At 38.7% G+C, this 20,933-nt stretch overlaps 1 protein-coding gene across 2 annotated transcripts; it reads right to left on the minus strand.

Moving 5' to 3' along the window:
* Positions 1-12,331: 12,331 nt before the first annotated feature.
* On the minus strand, positions 12,332-19,806 carry LOC110904745 (heterogeneous nuclear ribonucleoprotein Q). 2 transcript variants are annotated; one of them, XM_022150599.2, is made up of 9 exons: positions 19,652-19,806; positions 15,055-15,493; positions 14,859-14,975; positions 14,562-14,702; positions 14,300-14,473; positions 14,004-14,211; positions 13,735-13,916; positions 12,715-12,800; positions 12,332-12,626 (listed from the first exon to the last, which is right to left on the minus strand). In XM_022150599.2, exons 2-9 carry the CDS (start codon positions 15,457-15,459, stop codon positions 12,443-12,445), a joined length of 1,497 nt encoding a protein of 498 aa, XP_022006291.1. In that variant the 5' UTR covers positions 15,460-15,493; positions 19,652-19,806; the 3' UTR covers positions 12,332-12,442. The 2 variants fall into 2 exon arrangements, with proteins under 2 accessions (XP_022006291.1, XP_035839383.1); XM_035983490.1 differs by having other exon boundaries at positions 15,055-15,896; positions 19,652-19,799.
* Positions 19,807-20,933: the final 1,127 nt, after the last annotated feature.

A 20,933-nucleotide genomic window follows, 5' to 3' on the forward strand; every position in this document is an offset into this window, starting at 1 on the left:
TTTCGAGATCAGTATTCGAGAGATAAGTATCTTTCGAATTGTGAATCTTTCGTGATAATTGCTCGAAAGATAAGGATCTTTCATTGTGAATCTTTCGAAGACTTTGCTCGAAACTCAACAGTAATCTTTCGATCACTGTTGATCCTTCGAACAAATCTTGATCTTTCGAACAAGTCTTGTATCTTTCGATTTGTGTCTGTGTACACTTAACAGTTTGTGCTTGTGTAGATCTTCAATTAATATTTGATAAAAATGAGCTGTACAAGTCCCTGGGATTGGAGTTTGGACTCACGATCTAATCAAGAGTTAGTCACTGCTGCAGATTGGGCAAAGAGTATGTTACCTTCTCCATCAATCAGTCCAAGTCAATGGGCTTTGGTATCCAATCAAAGTCAAAGTATTCAAAACCTTTTGATCAGTGAAAGCGAAACGGGCAGTAACAATCGTCCACCAAAGCTAAATCATATGAATGAATTTCCATCATGGAAAAACCGCTTTCACACGTATGTCCAAGGGCAAAGCACCGATCTTTGGACGTGTTTCATCAATGCATTCAATGAAAATCTGGAGACTGCTGCGTCCACTTCTGAGGGTTATGCCAATATGCTTGAAAAAGACAAGAAGGCTTATGAATTGGAGAAAAAGGCTTTTGCCACACTTACTCAAGCACTCAACAAAGACATCTACCATCAGTTCTCATACTGCAAGTCTACGAAAGCATTGTGGGATTGTTTAGTAGCTAGAGGAGAAGGCAATGCAGCTGCTCGAAAGTCTCGGCATGATTTGTTGAAGAAAGAGTTTGAATCTTTTCAGTTTTTGGAAAACGAGACTCTGAATGATATGACCACACGTTTCTATCATTTGATTAGTGAAATGTGTGCTTATGGAGTTGTCTCTACTCAACAAGACATGGTGAGTAGGTTTGCTGACGCCTTACCTCCAAAGTGGAGCTCTTTCATTGAGTTGTTGAAGCATACTGGAACTCTAGATCAAGTCAACATCTATGAGTTCATTCAGAAACTGGAACACAAAAATGATGAAGAAATCAGGAAAGCCAGGAGAGCTCCCGCCCCTCAAAATACAGAAATGTATCTTCCGGGTTTCGATGCTCTAGCAAGAGCAGCTGCAGCCCAGCAACCTAAACTGCAGACTGCATTTGTCTCCAACACAAGTTCCTTTCCATTTCCTCAATCAACAGCTGCTCCACCACGACCTCAATTTGATCCGAGGTCTTACATTCCTGTCCCAACACAGCCACAACCACAACCTCAACAACAACAACAACAGCAAGCTCATTATGCAAGCAATCCTAAACCTCAACCCCAAAATCCTAACACAATCCGAGTCGACAATTCAAATCTTTCACACCTTAGCATTGAAGTTGCTAAGGAACATATGGAAATTATCAACACCATGGTCAGTGCTTACTGTGGTTTGGTAGCAGGTCAGCTTGGAAACATCAATATGACCAATGAAGACTACCAACAGATCGACAAGGAAGAAATGGAGTTGATGGATATCAAGTGGGCTTTTGCAAGTGCGGTTAGAAGGGCCAAAGACTTCATGGCTCGTACTGGTAGAACTTCGTTAGAAGGAAAGAAAGATACGAAGTATGGGTTTGATATCAATGCCGTTACATGCTTCAACTGTGGTAATAAAGGGCACTTCAAACGTGAGTGCACTCTACCAACAAAACACGGCAATCACAACCCTTTCAGAAACCAGACGAATGTGAATGCCCAACAAGAAAACCGTGAACGGAGGATGGTGGCAGTGAATAATAATCAGGGACAGCCTGGAACTACAAATCACAATCGAGCTTTGGCTGTTCAAGCTGATGAAGGATGTGACTGGTCAGTGCAGTTTGGTGAAGGTGATCAGGGAAGTGGAACTGCTTTGTATGCTAAGGTCATCGAGCATGTTGATAAAGAAGAGTCTTCTGGAAGTGATGACAGTTCTGGTTATTCTGGAAGTTCGGATGAAGAAGGCTCTGTTTCTGGGGATAATCACTCAGAGCCTGATGTGAAGGAAGAAGGAGATGAAGATATTCAGGATCTACTGAGTGAAGCTGATGAGCTTAAATGTCAGAAATCAATTCTGATTAGGAAGGCTGCTGCTACATCAAAGGAAATGGAGAAGCTATTCTCTGAGATGGAGCTTTTTCTTTTCAAACTGCCTTTATGGCAAACGGTTCAGCCTCTACTAGTCAGGTAAATTCTGAACCTCCTGCTCCTAGTATTTGTAAATCATGTGCTGAGATGAAGCTTGAATCAGAAAAGCTTCATAGTCATAACCAGAATTTGGTTATTGAACTGTCGGAATGCAAAGAGGCAAACATGGCTTTAACCCGGAATGAAAAAGAATTTAAATCTGTAATAGAAACATTAAAGAAAAATGTGTCCGAGGTTAACAAAGTAGTTTACCACAAGCAAGTAAGTATAAATGAATATATTAACATTGTGGAAGAAACTAAAAAGCAATTAGCCATTGCCCAATGCGAACATGATGCGATCAAACAGAAATTGGATAGTTATTCTAACTCCCAATTTGTGCTTGATCACATCATCGATGTTCAACAACCAAAGGGAAATCAGAAAGGCATAGGGTATAATAAATGTCCGCCCCCCTTGATGAACAATTATACCAAGATGCCTGATGAGGAGGAAATGCCTCGGTATGAACCCAGTGTGCCTCTTGATGTTGAGGAGTTTGCTACTGGCCTTGGGTTCAAACCGGAAAATTCTTCAAACACAGCCTCTAAGGAACAAGAAACTTCATCATCCATGAAGCAAAGTCCTCCAATTATCGAGGACTATGAGACATCGGATGATGAATCAGAAGTGGCTGTAAGTGATCAAGATAAATCACTTAGCAAGATGAAAGGAGTAGATATTCCACGAGAGAATCACATCCTATGTGATCCTGATACTCCTGAGGCTCCATCTGTTAAGAAGCAAGTGATTGATCCTGTCAAGGTTGATAAGACAGGTGTGACTACTGTTAAAAGCAGTACTGTGTTGTATACTTTGGTTGGAGATAATAAAATCTACTCAGATCATGTTTTTCCAATTAAAAATGTAAATCAATCTTTGATTGATAAAGTCTTTGAAGACAACACAAACAAGTTTTTGGGAAAAACACTTCCGGGAATTGTTGTAACACAATGTGATCCAATTCCTAAGGCTGAGATTAGAAAACAGTTTGGTAATCAAAAATCTCCAACCACTCAACAACCTACTGCTTCTAAGGGTAAACAACAACAACGAGCTCCAAAGCCAAAGGCTAAGGTTGAATCAAAAGGAGCTCGTTACACGAAGAAAGGAAAAGATGTTAAATTTGTAGCATCAAAAGGTACAGATAAAATTGAGACTTTTGAAAACAAATCAAACACTGATTTTGTACAACAAGTCAAGATTTTGAAACGTAACAGTGATAACAATTACACCCAACACACAAACGGGTGTGATGAAAGAGCAAGTACCTCAGGTTCTACAGGTTCAACATCTGGTAGTCGATCAAGTTCTCCTAAGTCTGTTGAAAGGAGAACTTGTTTCAAATGTGGAGAAATTGGGCACATTATCAGAAACTGCCCAAATGCTCCGAAGAAGAAATTTGTTGAGAAAGCTCCACCTGAAACAGTTCACCCTCAACGTCAGTCAGTTTCACCTAAACATGATAAACGAACTGTAAAAGAACAAGAAACTAAACAACAACGTAAGAACATAAAAACTGTTGAAAAAGCTTTAAAATCTGAAGTTAAAACAGTTCAAAAGGAACCAAGTGTGTCACAACCTGTAAAACCAGAATCTTCAAAAACTGGTAGACAAAGACGAACTTGGTTACCTAAGTCGGGTGACAATTCAGGGGGAGCAATTATTCTTGAAAACCATCAAGAGATTGATATCACGTTTCGTGATGCTCAGGGACGACCCAAGACCACTAAGGCTTGGGTCCCCATTCTCAACTGATGTGTTTAATTGACATGTGCAGGATGTTCTAGGAGGAACTATTAATAGTCATTGGATTGTTGATAGTGGAGCATCCAGGCACATGACTGACGACTTACGGCTCCTATACGACGTGAGAAACATTAGAGGAGGGTATGTTGCTTTTGTGGGTGACAAAGGCGGATTTATCACTGGAGAAGGAAGTATTTCAAATGGCATGGTGTGCTTCGATAAGATCAATTATGTTAAGCAAATTGATCATAATCTTCTCAGTGTGTCGCAAATCTGCGATAAGAAATTCACCGTGCATTTTGATGATGCCGGCTGCTATGTGCTGAAACCTGGATTCAAAATTCCACAAGAATGGATTCTCTTATCGGCTCCGAGAGTTAATGATCTTTATATTCTCGACATGAGCCAAGCGATTACAACATCTGCACAAGTCACTTGCTTTGTCTCAAAAGCCACGGAAAAGGAGTCAATATCTTGGCACAGAAGAATGGGGCACATTCACTTGAGAAAGATGAACCATTTGGTGAAAAATAATCTTGTGAATGGTGTGCCTGTGAGAAGTTTTCACTTGCAAGATATCTGTGTCTCGTGCCAAAAGGGGAAGCAAACAAAGAAGTCTCACCCTTTGAAGAAAATCAACACTGTCAGCATGCCTCTCGAACGACTTCATATGGACCTGTTTGGACCTATGAAGCACAAGACAACGTTCGGTGATGCCTATTGTTTAGTAGTTACTGATGACTACTCTAGATTTTCTTGGGTATCCTTTATGGCACACAAGAGTCAAACTCCTGGCATCCTCAAGGATCTTCTTACAATGTTGGAGAATCTCTATTCGTTGAAAGTAAAAAGGATCCGAAGCGACAATGGAACCGAATTCAAGAATCAAGTTATGGATGAGTTTTGTACTTCTAAAGGCATTCTTCATGAGTACAGTTCTCGTTATACTCCACAACAAAATGGTGTCGCTGAGAGGAAGAATCGGACGATTATAGAAACTGCAAGAACAATGTTAGTAGAGTCGGAACTCCCTATTCAATTCTGGGGGGAGGCTGTATCGGCTGCATGCTACACGTTAAACAGAGTTCTTACAGTAAAGAGACATGGCAAAACTTGTTTCGAACTCCTTCAGAAAAGGAAACCGGATCTTTCTTACCTTGAACCGTTTGGTGCTCCTTGTACTATGATTGAGCCGGATGGAAAGTTTGGTGCAAGAGCTATCGAGGGTTTCTTCCTTGGATATGCTACCCCGAATTTTCGTGTTTGGAATCTAGCTACCAAAAAGATTGAGCTTTGGAGCGAAGTTAGGGTTCAAAGGTACACGAGTCCTGTTAGGGCTCCGGGTGATCCGTGGATGTTCGATTATGATGGGCTATTTGACTCCTTCAATCTGCCAACCTTTGACGAAGAATCAGCAGCGGCTAGGATGTTGTTGGAAAGTGACAACGCTGCTGTCTCGCCTTTGGTTAGACCTATTGTTGTTGATCCTCAAGTTTCTTCGTCTGTCAACAATATGGGTCATAATGAGGTTTATGAAGATGCTGCTGATTATAATGACTCTTCTGAAGATGATGAATATCATGATGCAGCCGAAGGATCTTCAGCTCCAGCTGCTCCTGTTCAAGGTGCCTCTGGTGATACTCCTCATACGCAGAATATAGATACTGCTGAAGGGAATGCATCCACCTCTACCCACATTCCTGGTGTGGAGTTGGTTGTTGATCTTAATCTTACCAATTTGGGTATCAATGCTCGTGTGCCAGATAATCCTGAAATGAGGATTCACGATACCCACCCCCAGCAGAATATCATAGGAGATGTCCATCGCGGTGTGCAGACGCGTAATCAGCTGAGAAACAACCGGAATGCTGGTTTGTATTCAGCTATAAGAGAATCTGGTCAACAAAATGACTGGTCCTTCGCGTGTTACGTGTCACAAGAAGAACCAAAGTCGTGGAAAGAAGCATTGAAAGACAGTGCTTGGGTTGAAGCCATGCAGGAAGAATTACAGCAATTTCACAAGCTTGGTGTTTGGAAGCTTGTTGAAAAGCCTGAGAACTACAAGAAGATTGGCACTCGATGGGTCTTCAAATGCAAGAAAGACGACCGTGGAGAAAAGGCTAATCGATGTTGTTAAGGTCCACACCGATGACCAACGTGCCGACTTATTTACCAAAGCTTTTGACAAATCTAGATTTGATTTCTTATTATTGGTAAATGGCATTAAGGTCAAGCAAGAGTAAACCAACATCGGAAAATCATTTTTGTAAATATCTTTGTGTGTTTTAAATTTATCTTAGTTTGTTGATTTTAGGGGGAGTAAATCCGAAATCTGAAAATACAAAAACATTGAAAAATTTCAAAACACAAAAACAATAGAAAAACAAAAATGAGTTTCCTGGCGAGCAAAAGAGAAAATGATAGTACATCAGTGGTCTATCCTAACCTCTTTAAACTTTAAATGAAAAACGATAAGCAGCTCTATATAAGATGTATCGGTAGGCTCACAATCATTTTAAAGTGTGCAGGGTGATATAAATCTTAATCGACTGAAGACCAGGTGGGAACCATTCATTGGCATATGGTCTTAGTACCGAAATTTCGTTTGATAGATTGCCGAGGTTCTGAGATATTCGGTCTTTATGCTGCTTATCATCTGAGTATCATGGTTGTATCTTTTACCGAAAAATAACGGGGACGCAAGTCTAGATCTTCCATGATACTATACATACGTGTACATATTACATACTGCATTCGACCTCAATAAGTGATAAACAATCACATGTCCCTACAAATAAGTGATAAAATATCACATTTATCCGGGTGTCAAGTTCGTCTCTCTGCTGTACGGAAGTACTGACCTGTTCACGGACTTGCACCTGTGCCCTCATGCATACGAAAATCAAGTTCCTCATCAATAAGTGATTATATCACATAGGGCTTGTTTTCAAATCAAAATAAGTGAGTATCTCACAGCTTATACGGTCAAACAGATGATAATCGGTATACTCACCGGTAAGATGAACTCTCGTGCATACCTTGATACGGGAATGTGTCGTGATGTGGATGAACACCGGTCGGTAAGTATAAATCATACCTTAACGTATCCCCTCGCCATGATTACATCTGATAAGTTGAGCTTAAGTGGACAACAATACCGATAATTGTTATAGGATGCTTATCTTAATGTTAACTAACTGAACAACAAGAGTGTTTTGGCATGATCGTACACTGATATGATTCTCTTACCCTCGAAACTCGCAAAAAGAATGTTTGTATATATTTATTTATTTACTACTTAACGTTTATTGTTTTCTTTTAAACAGTTTCGTCGTTTGGTGCATATCAGCACGACATTAGCGGTGATGTCGTTTGATAACACTCAAAGGATTTTAAATTGTTGTCTTTAATTTCAAAAATACCAAAAAGATTTTAGGCGTGTTTTAATATAAACCTTGTAAAAGCCAAAAAGATTTTATTTCTACTTTATTTTCGATCGTACGATGTTGGAGCTCGAGTCTTCGTTACCTGAAACCTGAACGAAAACCGAATTGACTAAATCTTCATAAACGGTCGAAATTTGCATGTTTTGAAAGTTAAAGACTAAAATCGACAAATTTATTAAACTTTCAAATTGTCGGACGGTGTTTGATTGTGACATGGTCATCAGTGTGTCATTTGTTTATGTTAACTATATTCCAAGCAGTGTTCTCATTACGCGTTTAGATTTCTTGCATGTGCAGATTCTAAAGGCTAGGAGAACATGGTCGATGACAAAGCTTCGGAATGAAGACACGACGAGAAGGCACTCAAATGATGAAGATGATCGAGTTGCCGTTGGACATCATCAACACCACAAGGATCTCACTTCATAAAGATCAAGTCATTCACGAGCATAACTCAAGGGGGAGCTTATGTTAAGGGGGAGTTTGTCAACACACTTCCTACATGATACGGGTAGTTTGTTGATACACTCTCTGCTTTCAATACGTGAAGACTTTGAAGATCCTCCGACTTTGAAGACTTGAAAGGACAACAGAGTTTTGAGAACTCGAAGACCAAAGACCATCGAAGTTCGAGACGAGTCTACAATTATAGAAGATAAAGACAAAGCTACAGCCAAGGGGGAGTTTGTTGGTGCACTTGTGTCTGTACTTTGTCTGTATTCGGTCACGATGTAAACGATGTCCTTGTCAGTCCTGTAAGTTGACCAAGTCAACCGTCCTCCTGGTTTGACTTAGTCAACAGTTAGAAAATTGGTTGTCTGTCTCGAAGGATAAGAGATCGAAGGATGATGTGGATCCTTCGATCTCCTCGAAAGATATGCTACGATAGATAGACCTCGAAAGACAATCTTTCGAGGTCTTGCTGATCCTTCGAAAGCATCATATTCGAAAGATGATCCTTCGGACCATCTATCGGATCCTTCGGTCAGACCTGCTGTGTATGGGTATATATATACCCATGCAGTGTGTTGAGTTTAGACAGAGAGAGACACTCCCATAGAGACAGAAAGATAGAGCTGAGAGCATTCTGTCCGAAACACACACACACATAGTGAGAGTTTGCAAGTTAGATTTGTAAACATTGTGCTTGTAACCGGAACCTTCATACGTATTAATACAGTGGTGTTAATCGGTGAACTCTTGTGTGTTTGTTTCTCTACTTGCTTCATCTCGGTTTACTTACTAGCTTGGATTCCGCACTCGCTAGTAGGTTTGTATAACAAGGTTTAGGTTCGTCATCCTCCGGAAAGGGACCTACAAGAAAGTCATGTTCGTGAATTTTCGGAACCGAGAACATTCAATGAAGATTGATGACAGTTCCGCTCAGTGGAGGGAATTGGTGAACATTTGACGACAGTTTCTTTGAAGTGGAAAGAATCTGTTAAGGTTTAGAGATTTTACCAAAGAAATGGGGGGATAAAAATTTTCAAATGTTGAATTTCTTCGGTAAATTTCTAAACGCAATCACAGGTGGTAGAGTTTGTGATTTTCTGGTGATACAAACGGTTCTGCGTGGAATGTTTTGCACAGACGCTTGAAGATCAAGACTTGATGCAGTTGTTAAAGAATGGAACCCTTATCAAATGCCGGTTGGAGTATTGGAAGATCAGCGGAAGATCGGTCAATTGAGTCCTTTGAGGAAATTGCACAACACTCAACACGGATGCGCGTACTCTAAGGGGGAAATATTATACAATGAGCATCAAGATACTACTTACCTGGATCATCGGTCAAGGGGGAATTTGTCAACACAGAGAAGATGAATACTTGACTGAAGATTGATTGCAGTTGCATTTTCAGCATTCGACAGCAACGGACAAGGGGGAATTTGTTGATGCAGATTTTGTGTCCGATGCTTGTCGAATAGATTAGTTATTATTTTACGCTGAATTTGTAATAGTTAGTGAAACGGTCTATCGAACGTGTATAGACCCGCTCGTTTGAAGTGGTCAAACGAGAGGGTTATTCGTTTGACCGTGTGTGGTTGCAAGACAAATTATGGTTGTTTAATGTTGGTGTCGAAGGATAAGGCATCGAAGGATTGTGTATCCTTCGATGAGCTCGAAAGATATCCATCGAAGGTTGAAGATGGACCTCGAAGGATATGGCATCCTTCGAGGTATATGTGTATCTTTCGAAAGCTGGATGGTCGACAGATGATCTATCGACCAGTCAGTTTAATCCTTCGACCGTGCAACCTGTGTTTGGTATAAATACCAACACCTTGTCATTTGCAACATAAGAGTGAGAGCACAAGTGTGTGCAAGAGAGTGATAGGAGGTTTGAGACCTCACCGGGAGAAATCACCACTTGATTTCTCCCTGGATGTATACTTCTTTGGTATTAGTTCGGTTATCATGTAATCGGGCTGACTTGTAATGTTTTACTACCGGATTAATGCAAAGTTGTTTGTTTATCATCTCTATCTTCTTCCATCTATGAACATAATCATGAAAATCACGGATTGGATCCCGAAACACGGACCTACAACATGGGCCAAAGTAGTAAAACTTGGTTTTCGACTTAAAGTTCATGGCAAACAGTTTGTAAATATGATCCGAGGGGTAGTTGGTAGGGGTACGAAAATCAAATTCTGTATTGACCCTTGGGTTAAAGATGTTCCTTTGCGGAATTTATTTCCCAACATTTTTCGGTTAGATGCGGACAAATGGTGCACTGTGCAGGATCGGTTAGAAGGTGATTCGGAGGTCGGGTTGATAAGATGGAATTGGACCGATTATCCTTCTTCGGAAACTGAAGTTCTTGAGCTGTTGGAATGCCATCGACTTTTAGCTGCAGTCCGGACTTCGAACAAAAGGGACGAATGGGTTTGGAACAAAGAAGGGGTTGTGGAGTTTTCGGTAAAAGAGACGAAGAATTGGTTGTTAGAGGAGGTGCCGAGGAACAATGTTAATGTCTTTAAGTGGTGTACGTGGATTCCTAACAAGTGCAATTTGTTTATGTGGAGAGCGAATTTGGATAGAATTCCGACTAAGGTGGCTCTTACTAAGAGGAATATCATATTCGGTGACGGCTCTTGTGTTATGTGCCGCGATACGGAAGAGACTACGGAACACCTTTTCACGGCTTTATTATAGCGCATGGTGTATGGGAGGCCGTTTGCTCCTGGTGCAACATTCCAAAAGGTTTCATGTTCTCTTTTTGTGATGTCATTGACATGGCTAAACAGGTGGATGGGTCATGCACTAAGAAACAAGTCATTTATGGGGTGATGGTCTTGACATGTTGGTGCCTTTGGAAATCTAGAAACGAGAAACAATTTAACAATAAGGATGTCAAGGTTTCGAAGATAGTGTCAGATATTAAAGCCTTGGGCTATCTGTGGTATAGGTGTCGGTTTAAAGGGGGTAAGGTAGATTGGAATTGTTGGAATTCTTTTTGTATTGATGTGATGTAATTTTTGAGTGGGTCTCTCCGTCTTGGAGAGCCTTTTCTCGTTTGTGTTTAATGAAGTTCTTCTTTCAAAAAAAAATTATATATAATACAAACATGATGTAGTTTGTTTGATATCCGGCTATAATAAATAAATTTGTACACTTCAAAGTTATTGTAACATACTAACATTAACTCACATTCAACATCATTCATTGTCATTTATAACTAACAATAAACTAAGCAGGTAGGGTGGTCTCCGGTATGACTTGATGGCACCAAATACACTAGAAAAACTTGCAACACCAAGTTGTTTGGACTTTGGTCCCTTCAATTTATAGAAGGTTGACTAGGTGGAACCGGCTTACTTACAATTCAATCTTTGCTTGTTTTTGTCCGCATTACTAGATCTTGGCTGAGATTCTGCCACGTCGTCGCGTCTTACGCTCTTTGAAATTTTGTATCGGAGATGATCACCCATATTCCGTAACTTGTCATGAAAATTTATGTAAATCACATATAAGAACCTTGTCTTCTTCGTCCTAGTACGTTCTGTCGACTCCTCCAGCTACACCGCGCCAGTGGCCAGCGCCACCATGTTCTAAAACTTATTTCCTTTTGACACACCTCACCATCAATGTTCAACCGTTTAGCTCCAACCACTAATGAAATTTTAGAAGTATCAAGTCAGAAACAAAAAACTGGTTTTTAATTTTTACGGTTTGGAATAGCTAGACCTGGCAAACGGGTCGGGTCGGGTTGGGTCGGGTCATGGGTCAAAACGGGTTCGGGTCAAAACGGGTCAATTATAAAAAAGGGTTGATTTGGTTCGGGTCGAAACGGGTTGGTTTTAAAATTTTATTCCAAACCGTAAAAATTAACTAAATGGGTATTTTCTTGACCCAAATTTTATTCCGAATAGCTTTGGCTATTTTCTTTTATTCGTGTTACATACATGTATCACTCATAAAATTTTAGAATTTAAAGAGAAACAAAAACGAGTATGCGATAACTTGTTCGATAAAACATGTAGCATAAACTGACCAACCACTTTGTTATAGAATATGAGAACCAATAACAAAATATTGTTGAAACGACATGCCCTTGCATGAAAGAGTGTCAATTGCCGGTTAAGACGGTTGATAGTTATTTGGTTATAATCAGTGGTTAGTTCTGCTAACAGGAAGTCCTTCAGGAAGATTCACCTACCATTGATGATTGGCATACCATCAGTAACTCAGTTACTATCCATCGTCGTTGATGAACACTTAGCGCTGATGTTTGTATATTAGATAAAAAACAATCGCCGCTTTACAGCATATATATGTTAACAACCCATATTGAATGTCTGAAACCCTTACTGATACCTCACCCTCTCACTATGACCGCTTTAAGCGTCGAAACAATCCTTGTATTTTCCACATAACAAACGAAGTTGTGTATAATTTACGCCAATCCATGTAAACCAGGACAGATGTTAAAGCAAAGTTAAATCATTCAAGCTCTTCCATGTTTAAATAAGTGCTCCTTGTTTCATAAAAGTTAAAACCCAACATCAATTAACATTAGACTTTTGCTACAAAGCTAATAAGGGTTGTAGCGGCTACGTCCTCGGCCTCCACTGTCATTACCACCACGTCTTCGACCACCACCTGAACTGCTTCCACCACCACTGCCGCCGCCACCACCGCCACTGCGACCACCACCACCTCCTCTATGTTGTTGTGGCGGGGGTGGTGGGGTGTGCGGAGGTACACCTGATTGTTGCCTGACACAAACAAAAACCCACGAGTTAAAAACATCAGTTGTAGGCAACACCAAACTTGAATAAAGCAGCTTTAAATTGGTTAACTTACAGAACGTAGCCAATCCTTCCATCGGGCAAAAGCATCGGCATCATAGCCATGCCCGCTGTCGCAGGTCCTCTTCCATAAACAAGAGGCTGTGGTACAATAGAATTTTATAAATCAACAAAGGGAAATATGATAACTGATCAATGTAATCCCACATGTTAAAAATGTCCAAAATCATCAACTAATAGAAAAAATTATATATATATATATATATATATATATATTAGAGTAATTTACTTTTTTGAGTCCCTGTTTTTAATGGTTTTAACCACTTGCATCCAAAATCAAAAAGTTTGACCCCCTTAGTCCCTAACCACTCATTTTATAACATTTTGAGTCCAACTTTTTAACACTTGTACAGTTGTACTTTTGATTTTGGACTCAAGTGGTTAAAACCACTAAAACACAGGGACTCAAAATGTTATAAAATGAACGGTTAGGGACTCGAGACGTACTATTTGATTTTAGAATCAAGTGGTTAAAACCACTAAAACACAGGGACTCAAAAAGTAATTTACTTTATATATTGAAAGGTGTGGATTTGAATAGTGATTTTTCACTTTCACCCCCTGTAGTTTAGTCAATATACTTTTTACACCCTAAACTTTAATGAAGTTATCAAATAGTCCCTAAACTTCAATAAACTTTTCTTTCGACTTTTTTTTTGAGTTTTCACTTTCGGTTGTTATACCAATTCCTTTTTTATCATTTAGTGATTTTTCACTTTCACCCCCTGTAGTTTACTAAGTTTACTTCTTACACCCTTAACTTTAATAAAGTTATCAAACAACCCCTAAACTTCCATAAACTTTTCTAACAACTTTATTTTATGTTTCTCTTTCGGTTGTTATACTCGGGTGCCGGTATCATATCGATACCGTAATGAACCGAACCGGTGTTGACCAAACTTCCGCCACAACGTGCGGTTAATGTTACTAGTATAAAAGATTAAGTGTGTGTCTGCCTTTATATGTAAACTAAATATATAATATATATATAAATTAAAAAAAAAAAAAAGTGCACCTGTGAATACCCTGGAGCACCATAGCCTGCACCCAAAGCACCATACGCACCACCAACCAAACCATAACCGATACGAGGAGCGTGGCTCGGAAGTATAGCAGCAGCCTTCTGTGCGCTTGAAGATCCACCGGACGATTTCTGGTCCGCTTGCGGTTTAGCAAGGGAGCACTCCAGTGTTTGGCCTAATGAAACCCAAACGTGTCAAATTAATTTTATTATTTTTTTCTGGTAAGCATCACAAGTATTAGTTAACCAGTCATCATCGTTACCATTAAGCTCATACTTCTCCGTGTTCTTAAGAGCCTTCAACACACTTGATCGGTCCGCAAAATGAACAAAACCGAACCTACTCCTCTCATGACCTGGTTTTGCAGGAGGAAGAACAACTTTTGTAATCTTCCCGTGGTGCTCGAATATCTTTTCTAACTGCTCCTGCGTTACGTTTTTTGGCAAATTTTTCACATACACTGCCTTAACCTGAATTAAAATAAACATGAAATAATGACGTGAGTAAACTATAACTGAAAACGGGGAAAGTATTCAATATTCATCAAGTTATAAGCACCTGAGAAGAAGCTGAGGACTCGGCATTTTTTGGGTCAGCCCAGCTAACGGTTGGAGCGTTATCGTCAAGCTTAAATTTAGGGTTTGACATCTTTTGTCTTGAATACTCTGCACAGGCATGGTTATAATACTCGACAAAAGCAAAACCACGGTTTCGTCTAGAGTTTTGTGGATCCTGTAATAAAATAGACAAAAAAAAAATATTAGATGCTCGCACATTACACGCAGGTATACATATACAATCGAATTAATCCTATTCAAACCTTTAATAGCTCTACGGATTCAATGCCTGGTCCAACTCTTCTGACAACCTTCTCCATGTCTTCCAGTGTCCAATTTTTAGGAACATTACCGATAAATAATTTATGTTTCGCTTGGGACGTTGAACACTTGATCCTCCTACCCTGAAATTACGTAAAAACCAACAATGTGTCGTCAAATACCTGAGAAATGCAAAAATTTTAATCGAATGCAGCATCATTAAATGCTAGGATAGCACTTTAAACCACTTATAAACAGCCTAATATTGTTTATAAAAAGTTTTAAGACTATTGCAATACCTTCAACTCTCGGTTATTAAGCTCCTTGATGGCAGTAGAAGCCAACTCCTTAGTCCTGAAGGTCACAAAAGCATAGCCTTTATTCTCACTCGAGTCTTTGCCTTTCATTATCCGGACCTGTTATACGTTTGTTAACATCAATATAGATATATATTATATCGAATAGCACGAGAGAGAGAGAGAGAGAGAGAGTTACCTCTGTGACTTCTCCTACAGATTCGCAAAACTCTTTCAAGTCATCTTCAGATGCATTTAACGGAATTCCACCGAGATAGACCTCTGAACCATACGGAGGAAGTGCAAGAAGTTCTTCATGTTTTTCCTTCTCATCTTCTTCGTCTTCAACGTTTTCCATTTCTTCATCTTTCTCTTCTTCTTCCTCCTCTTCCTCTTCTTCTTCCTCCTCTTCTTCTTCCTCTACTTCTTCTTCAACTTCTTCCTCTTCTTCTTCTTCAACTTCCTCCTCGACTTCTTCATATTCAACCTCCTCCTCGATATCCCCGTCAAAGTCCACCTGTTCTTCTGGTTCTATCTTGGGAACCGGTTCTTCGATCTTGACAGGTGTCGAACTTGCATTCGCCTTTGCACGTGTCCTTGGCATCTTATATTTTTAAGAATAAAAGCTCGAACAGCAACTGGGATTGATAGACAGAAGCCAGATGCATTTACAGAAGAAAGAAGACAACAATGGGAAGATTGAAACAAATGCAAAGGAGAAACGGAGTGACAAAGTGATAGAACGTGTGCCATTAGTTAGATATATGGCTCAAAGGGTTCAAAAGGCAAATTCAACGGGAAAATCAGTGAATCAATGACCTTCCAATATTTAGATTCCAGATGATATATGGAAAATTGTATCTAGCTTCTAAATGCAATTAATAGCAAAGAAAAGAGGTGGAAGAGCAACTACTAAGGTCGAGAAATCAAAAATACATAAATTATGTTCATGCATTGTCAAAGGAGAGCTAATACGGATGTTGTAGAATAATTTATAGCAATATTATCAAGACCGAGATTTATTTTCCTGTTCCTTTATGCCTGCAGCAAGTTAATGCACATGAATTGAGAATATACTCAACCAATGAGCAATTCAAAAATGCACAATAACAGTGCTTAATATTAACTGATTTGTCATAAAAACAAAAATACGCTTGAAAGTTGACCAGTCACTAATATGGTTTTAGGAGTTGCTAATTCAAATATAACACGCAAAACTGCCAAAGCAAAAGCCAATCACATAAACTATATTTGGATATTTTGCTAATACCTTAAGAGTTTAGACCATAGTTATCGATAGCGAATAGCGACAAACAGCGACGAGATACCTATATGCTACGTAGCGATAGCGACGAAATAGCGCCCGCTATTTTGTGTTTAGCGATAAGGTAGTTAAAAATTTAAGAAATAAAAAATAGCTAATTGTAATTTTATATATATATATATATATATCATGTTAATTTTATACTTTTTACGTATAGATTTTGAAGTTTAAGGATCAAATGTAAATTAGTGATGATAGAGGGGGTTAAATGTTAAAATACACAAACTATTTTTACATTTTTATGTAATTTTTTATTAGTTTTAGGGACTATATGTTAACTAGTGAAAAGATAGAGGGGTTAAAGGTTAAAATCCAAAAGATTATTTAACCCTAAAAAGCTAAAACACAGACTGCAGCCGCTCTTATTCTTCTTCTCTTCTTCCTGACTTGAGACTGCAGCCGCTCTTATTCTTCTTCTCTTCTTCTTCCTGACTTCCGGTAGGTTTCCGGCAGAAATTACAGCACCGGAGCCGGAATTCGTGGTCGGAATCCTGCTACAATGACGCTATTTTCCCGCTTTTCAGGTGCTACAGCAACTTAGCGCTCATCTACCTATTCGCATCGCTATTCGCTATTGCGCCCGCAATGGTCGCAATTGATAACTATGGTTTAGACCGCCGAAGAATAGAAGTATAGAACTATGCTACATCCACAAATAATGTTCTTGATAATACTAGTATACCACCCATCACTTCATCATGGTTCGTGTAAATCTCATAAGTGCATAACTCTACTTGTGCTAATTTAATATCCTTCACTTTATATACAGACCTAGTTGAAAAAACTAGTTTTAATTCTGATGTTTCTAGCATGAATGACAAGACTTCCAAGCTCACTTCAGACTGAGACGTTTAAGCCTATGATTCTCTACCAATACAAGTGACAAGCCTTTTGATCTTAAACTTCTGGTAAAGGCATTGGTTGAGCTTCTAGAAAAAGAGAAGGATGAATTTATTGAGATTCAATCAATGTTATTGTTGTCAAAATTCTACTACGAAAGAATGAGTTGATAAAAGTTAGCACACCACACACTACTTCCATCACTATGCAGATTTAGCCTGTTGAAAACAAAACTCAAAACACCGTGCACCTTCTGCTCTTCACAAGCTTGGGTTAGTCCCCATGCTTGTGCAACGGGTCTACTTCACAGTGTTTATTAGTCTTTACTTCATCTCAAATTATTGACCTGGTGCATTAATAAGAAACCCTCAAAACTCTACTTGAAGAGGTCAACGATTTCAGTATGATTACGACTTACAACTTACGAGTCCTACTTGAGGTAGCCTCTACATGAATCATGATCATGAGGATACAAAAATGGTAATGTACCTGAAGACAACCAATGAATCGTGATCATAAAGGTCTATAGATGGGATAGCAGGGCCGGCTATCCCCAGGTGCGGGGTGGGCTTGAGAACAGGGCCCAAATCATTAGGGGGCCCAAAAATTTTAAATATTCTTTATATAACCCAAATCAGTACAGGGCCCAAACCTTTGTAAAAAGTTCCCAAATTCATAACTGATAACAGGTCGGGCCCCAAATCAATAATACAATTGCCGCTCAGGAAACCAAACGTCGCGGTTATGCACCAGGGATTTCTGATCGAACACAACGGTTTGCCAGCCAGATTCATCATCATCATCGCGATTCGCAGATATTCATCATCATCATCATCATCATCGCAGCAGTTTCAGTCTTTCAGGACATCATAATCATTCATCATCATCCGCAGATTCAGCAGGAGCCAGGAGGTATTGTGATCGATAAGTATCTGTTATGTTGATTTTTGTTTGTTGTTAATCTGTTAGACTGTTATAACTTATAATCATTCATGATAATGCACCGCTCATGATATTATATTATAATTGGATAGTTATGAGTTACGACTAATGATTATTGTAATATCTTATTGTTGTGACCCATAACAATTTAATTTAGGTATCCATGTATTTGATTCCAGTTTTTTTTTTTTTTTTGGTAGGTATCCAAGTATTTGATTCCAGTTTTATTTTTTTTAGTATTTATATATATATATATGATTGAATGATTGATGAGTTTATGTTATGTGAAGATTTGCGAATAGGGCCCAAATTTTTTATCTCGAACAGGGCCAAAATTTTTTTTGTGATTTTCGGAGACGGCCCTGTGGGATAGCGTCTTTTAATATATTTACATTATATATAGTTAGTATGCTTCACATAACCACATCATCCTAATACCAGACATGGCATGTTTTTGCATATCACTACCAACTAAAAAAAATTCCCACAAGTCACAAACTTCCACCTACTGTATGTGATCTTTTTCCCTGGTTGCCTTACCTAAAGACTCAGAAACCATGATTTCTATTCATTTTGTTAAAATCTTAGTTGTAACTTCCATTGCACACCTTATACAACACTAGCAAAGAAGTACACAGCAGCATATAGCCTTTTTAACAAGTGAGATGGGTAAATTCAAGTCTTCTACTAGTCCTTAAAATGCAGCAATGAACCTGATGGGATCGAAGACAAGGGAGCTTGGGGCCGGCCCTTGTCTTTTTTATTTGAGATTTTGAGCATGTTTAGTTTTCTTGTTCCGAGAGTAATAAACCCTAGACGTATCTCTATTTATATCCATTCTTGTACTTGTAAGTTGTAACTCCTCGCAAGTGTGAAAGGCATAGCAACAATAAATCCTGGTTGCAGAATTGCAGCCCGTGGACGTAGATTACACAACGTAACCAAACCACGTAAACTTTTTTGTGCTCGTGTTTTCTACTTTTCCGCAGTTTAGATAGTGTGTGTGTGTGTGCAACCCGAATCCCTAACATGCTCCGTAGATTTCTCTATTGCTTGTCAATATTGTTCACATAAAACAAAATACGGACGTAAGGTGCTGTATCATGCTGACATGCTCATTTACAGCCACTCAAAAAGTATTTAATGTTTATATTTTATAATGTGAAGATGTGTGTAGCTATCTCCCTTAAATCAACAGTTCAACACCTCGCAAAGCTGCTTCGAATCTACCAGATATCCTAAAGGAAAAAAGCCCTAAAATGTGTGTAAATTCTAGGTACCAAAATTCTCTCTTTATTTAGCTCACTAACCAGTGGATTATCCAAAACCCAAACTATTAAAATTCGCATTCACCTTACACTGACTCCATAAATTTGCTATTATCCAACAAAAACTTAACTAATTGTAAAAAATAACAGAATATCAACAGATATTACACACTGCAAAACACCAAAAACAACTAAATGCAAAATAGATGGTCAAATTCCAACAAATAAATGGCGTTTATAGCTCCTAGATTCTCTTAGTACACAAATTTGTCACCGTGAATACCAATTTCATCACCAATTAATAGATCAATCAAATAAACACTATCTCTATTCAAGAAAAAATCATTCTTCCGTGAAAATTAAAAGTTTAGGTGGAGAAAATAAGTAAAATTAAAAAATAATAATAGAAAAAAACGTGATACCTGTAACGGACGGTGGATGAGTGATCTTGAATGAAGACGACGGTAGCAGAGGAGAGGATGAGCGGCGCAGAAGCCTGAATATTAGAGGTTAGGTTAAACTTTTAACCTGTTTCATATTTATTTCACAGCTGTGGCTGGCTTGAGATATTTTCTTTTTTTAACTTTTTATACATAGAAAAACGGGAATTCGCTGGCAAATGAGACCTACACTCTATTTTATTCCAGCCTATAGTTGAAAACATTTTTTTTTAAGGTGTGAACAGTAGGGGTGTTCATCGGGTTTTTTCTTCGGGTTTCGGGTTTTTCGGGTCGGGTTGTTCGGGTTTTTCTCTGGGAAAAATTGACCCGATAACCAACCCATTTAAAGTTCGGGTTAGTCGGGTTTGGGTTATTCGGGTTCGGGTTAGTTCGGGTCGGGTTATTCGGTTTTCGGGTTTAGATGTAAAATGAAAATAAATGTTTTTTTTTTTTTTACAAAATATCATCAAAATTCATATTGTTACTTTATAAGTATTATCAAAGTTCAAAGATTAATTGACAATATGCTATTATAATATTTAAAAAACCCAAAACTTAGTGTTCCATCTATTAAAGACTCAAAATCTAAACACTTTTATAAGAAAAAACAATAAATGTTCGGGTTTTTTTTCGGGTTTCGTGTTTCGGGTTTTTCGGGTCGGGTTGTTCGGGTTTTTGGCCTGGAAAAAGTGACCCGATAACCGGACCATTTAAAGTTCGGGTTGGACGGGTTCGGGTTTCTCGGGTTCGGGTTTTTCGGGTATTCGCTAATTCGGGTTCGGGTGGCTTTGAATTCGGGTCGGGTTTCGGGTTTTGGATAAAAATGAACAGCCCTAGTGAACAGTATATCCCCAATTTAAACTACTTAAGAAACCCCTATCACTCAAACTCGAATTTAAGACCTGGAAGGGAAAACTCATCCGAGTCCACCATAGATGGAACTTAAATACTCGTGACCACCACTAGAGCACTAGTGATGGTTGTTAGTGATTATAAAAATGCCACAAATATATACATATACTACTTGACTTCATGTGTGATATTGTGACAGAGGTCTTTAGGACAAGTAAGTTTTAAATAAAAACTGCATGTATCATGTAAATATGTGTATTTATTGATTAGGGTGGGATTCTAGAGTAAACACTGAGTGAACAAATCCCGATCATTGATTTACATTATTAAATCATAAAATACACTAGTGTATTTTTATTATTAAATCATGTTCATTGATTTACACTTGTGTATTGATAATCAAGGACTAGGA

The sequence above is a fragment of the Helianthus annuus genome, chromosome 14 (assembly GCF_002127325.2).
Source record: "Helianthus annuus cultivar XRQ/B chromosome 14, HanXRQr2.0-SUNRISE, whole genome shotgun sequence".
Lineage (NCBI taxonomy): Eukaryota > Viridiplantae > Streptophyta > Magnoliopsida > Asterales > Asteraceae > Helianthus > Helianthus annuus.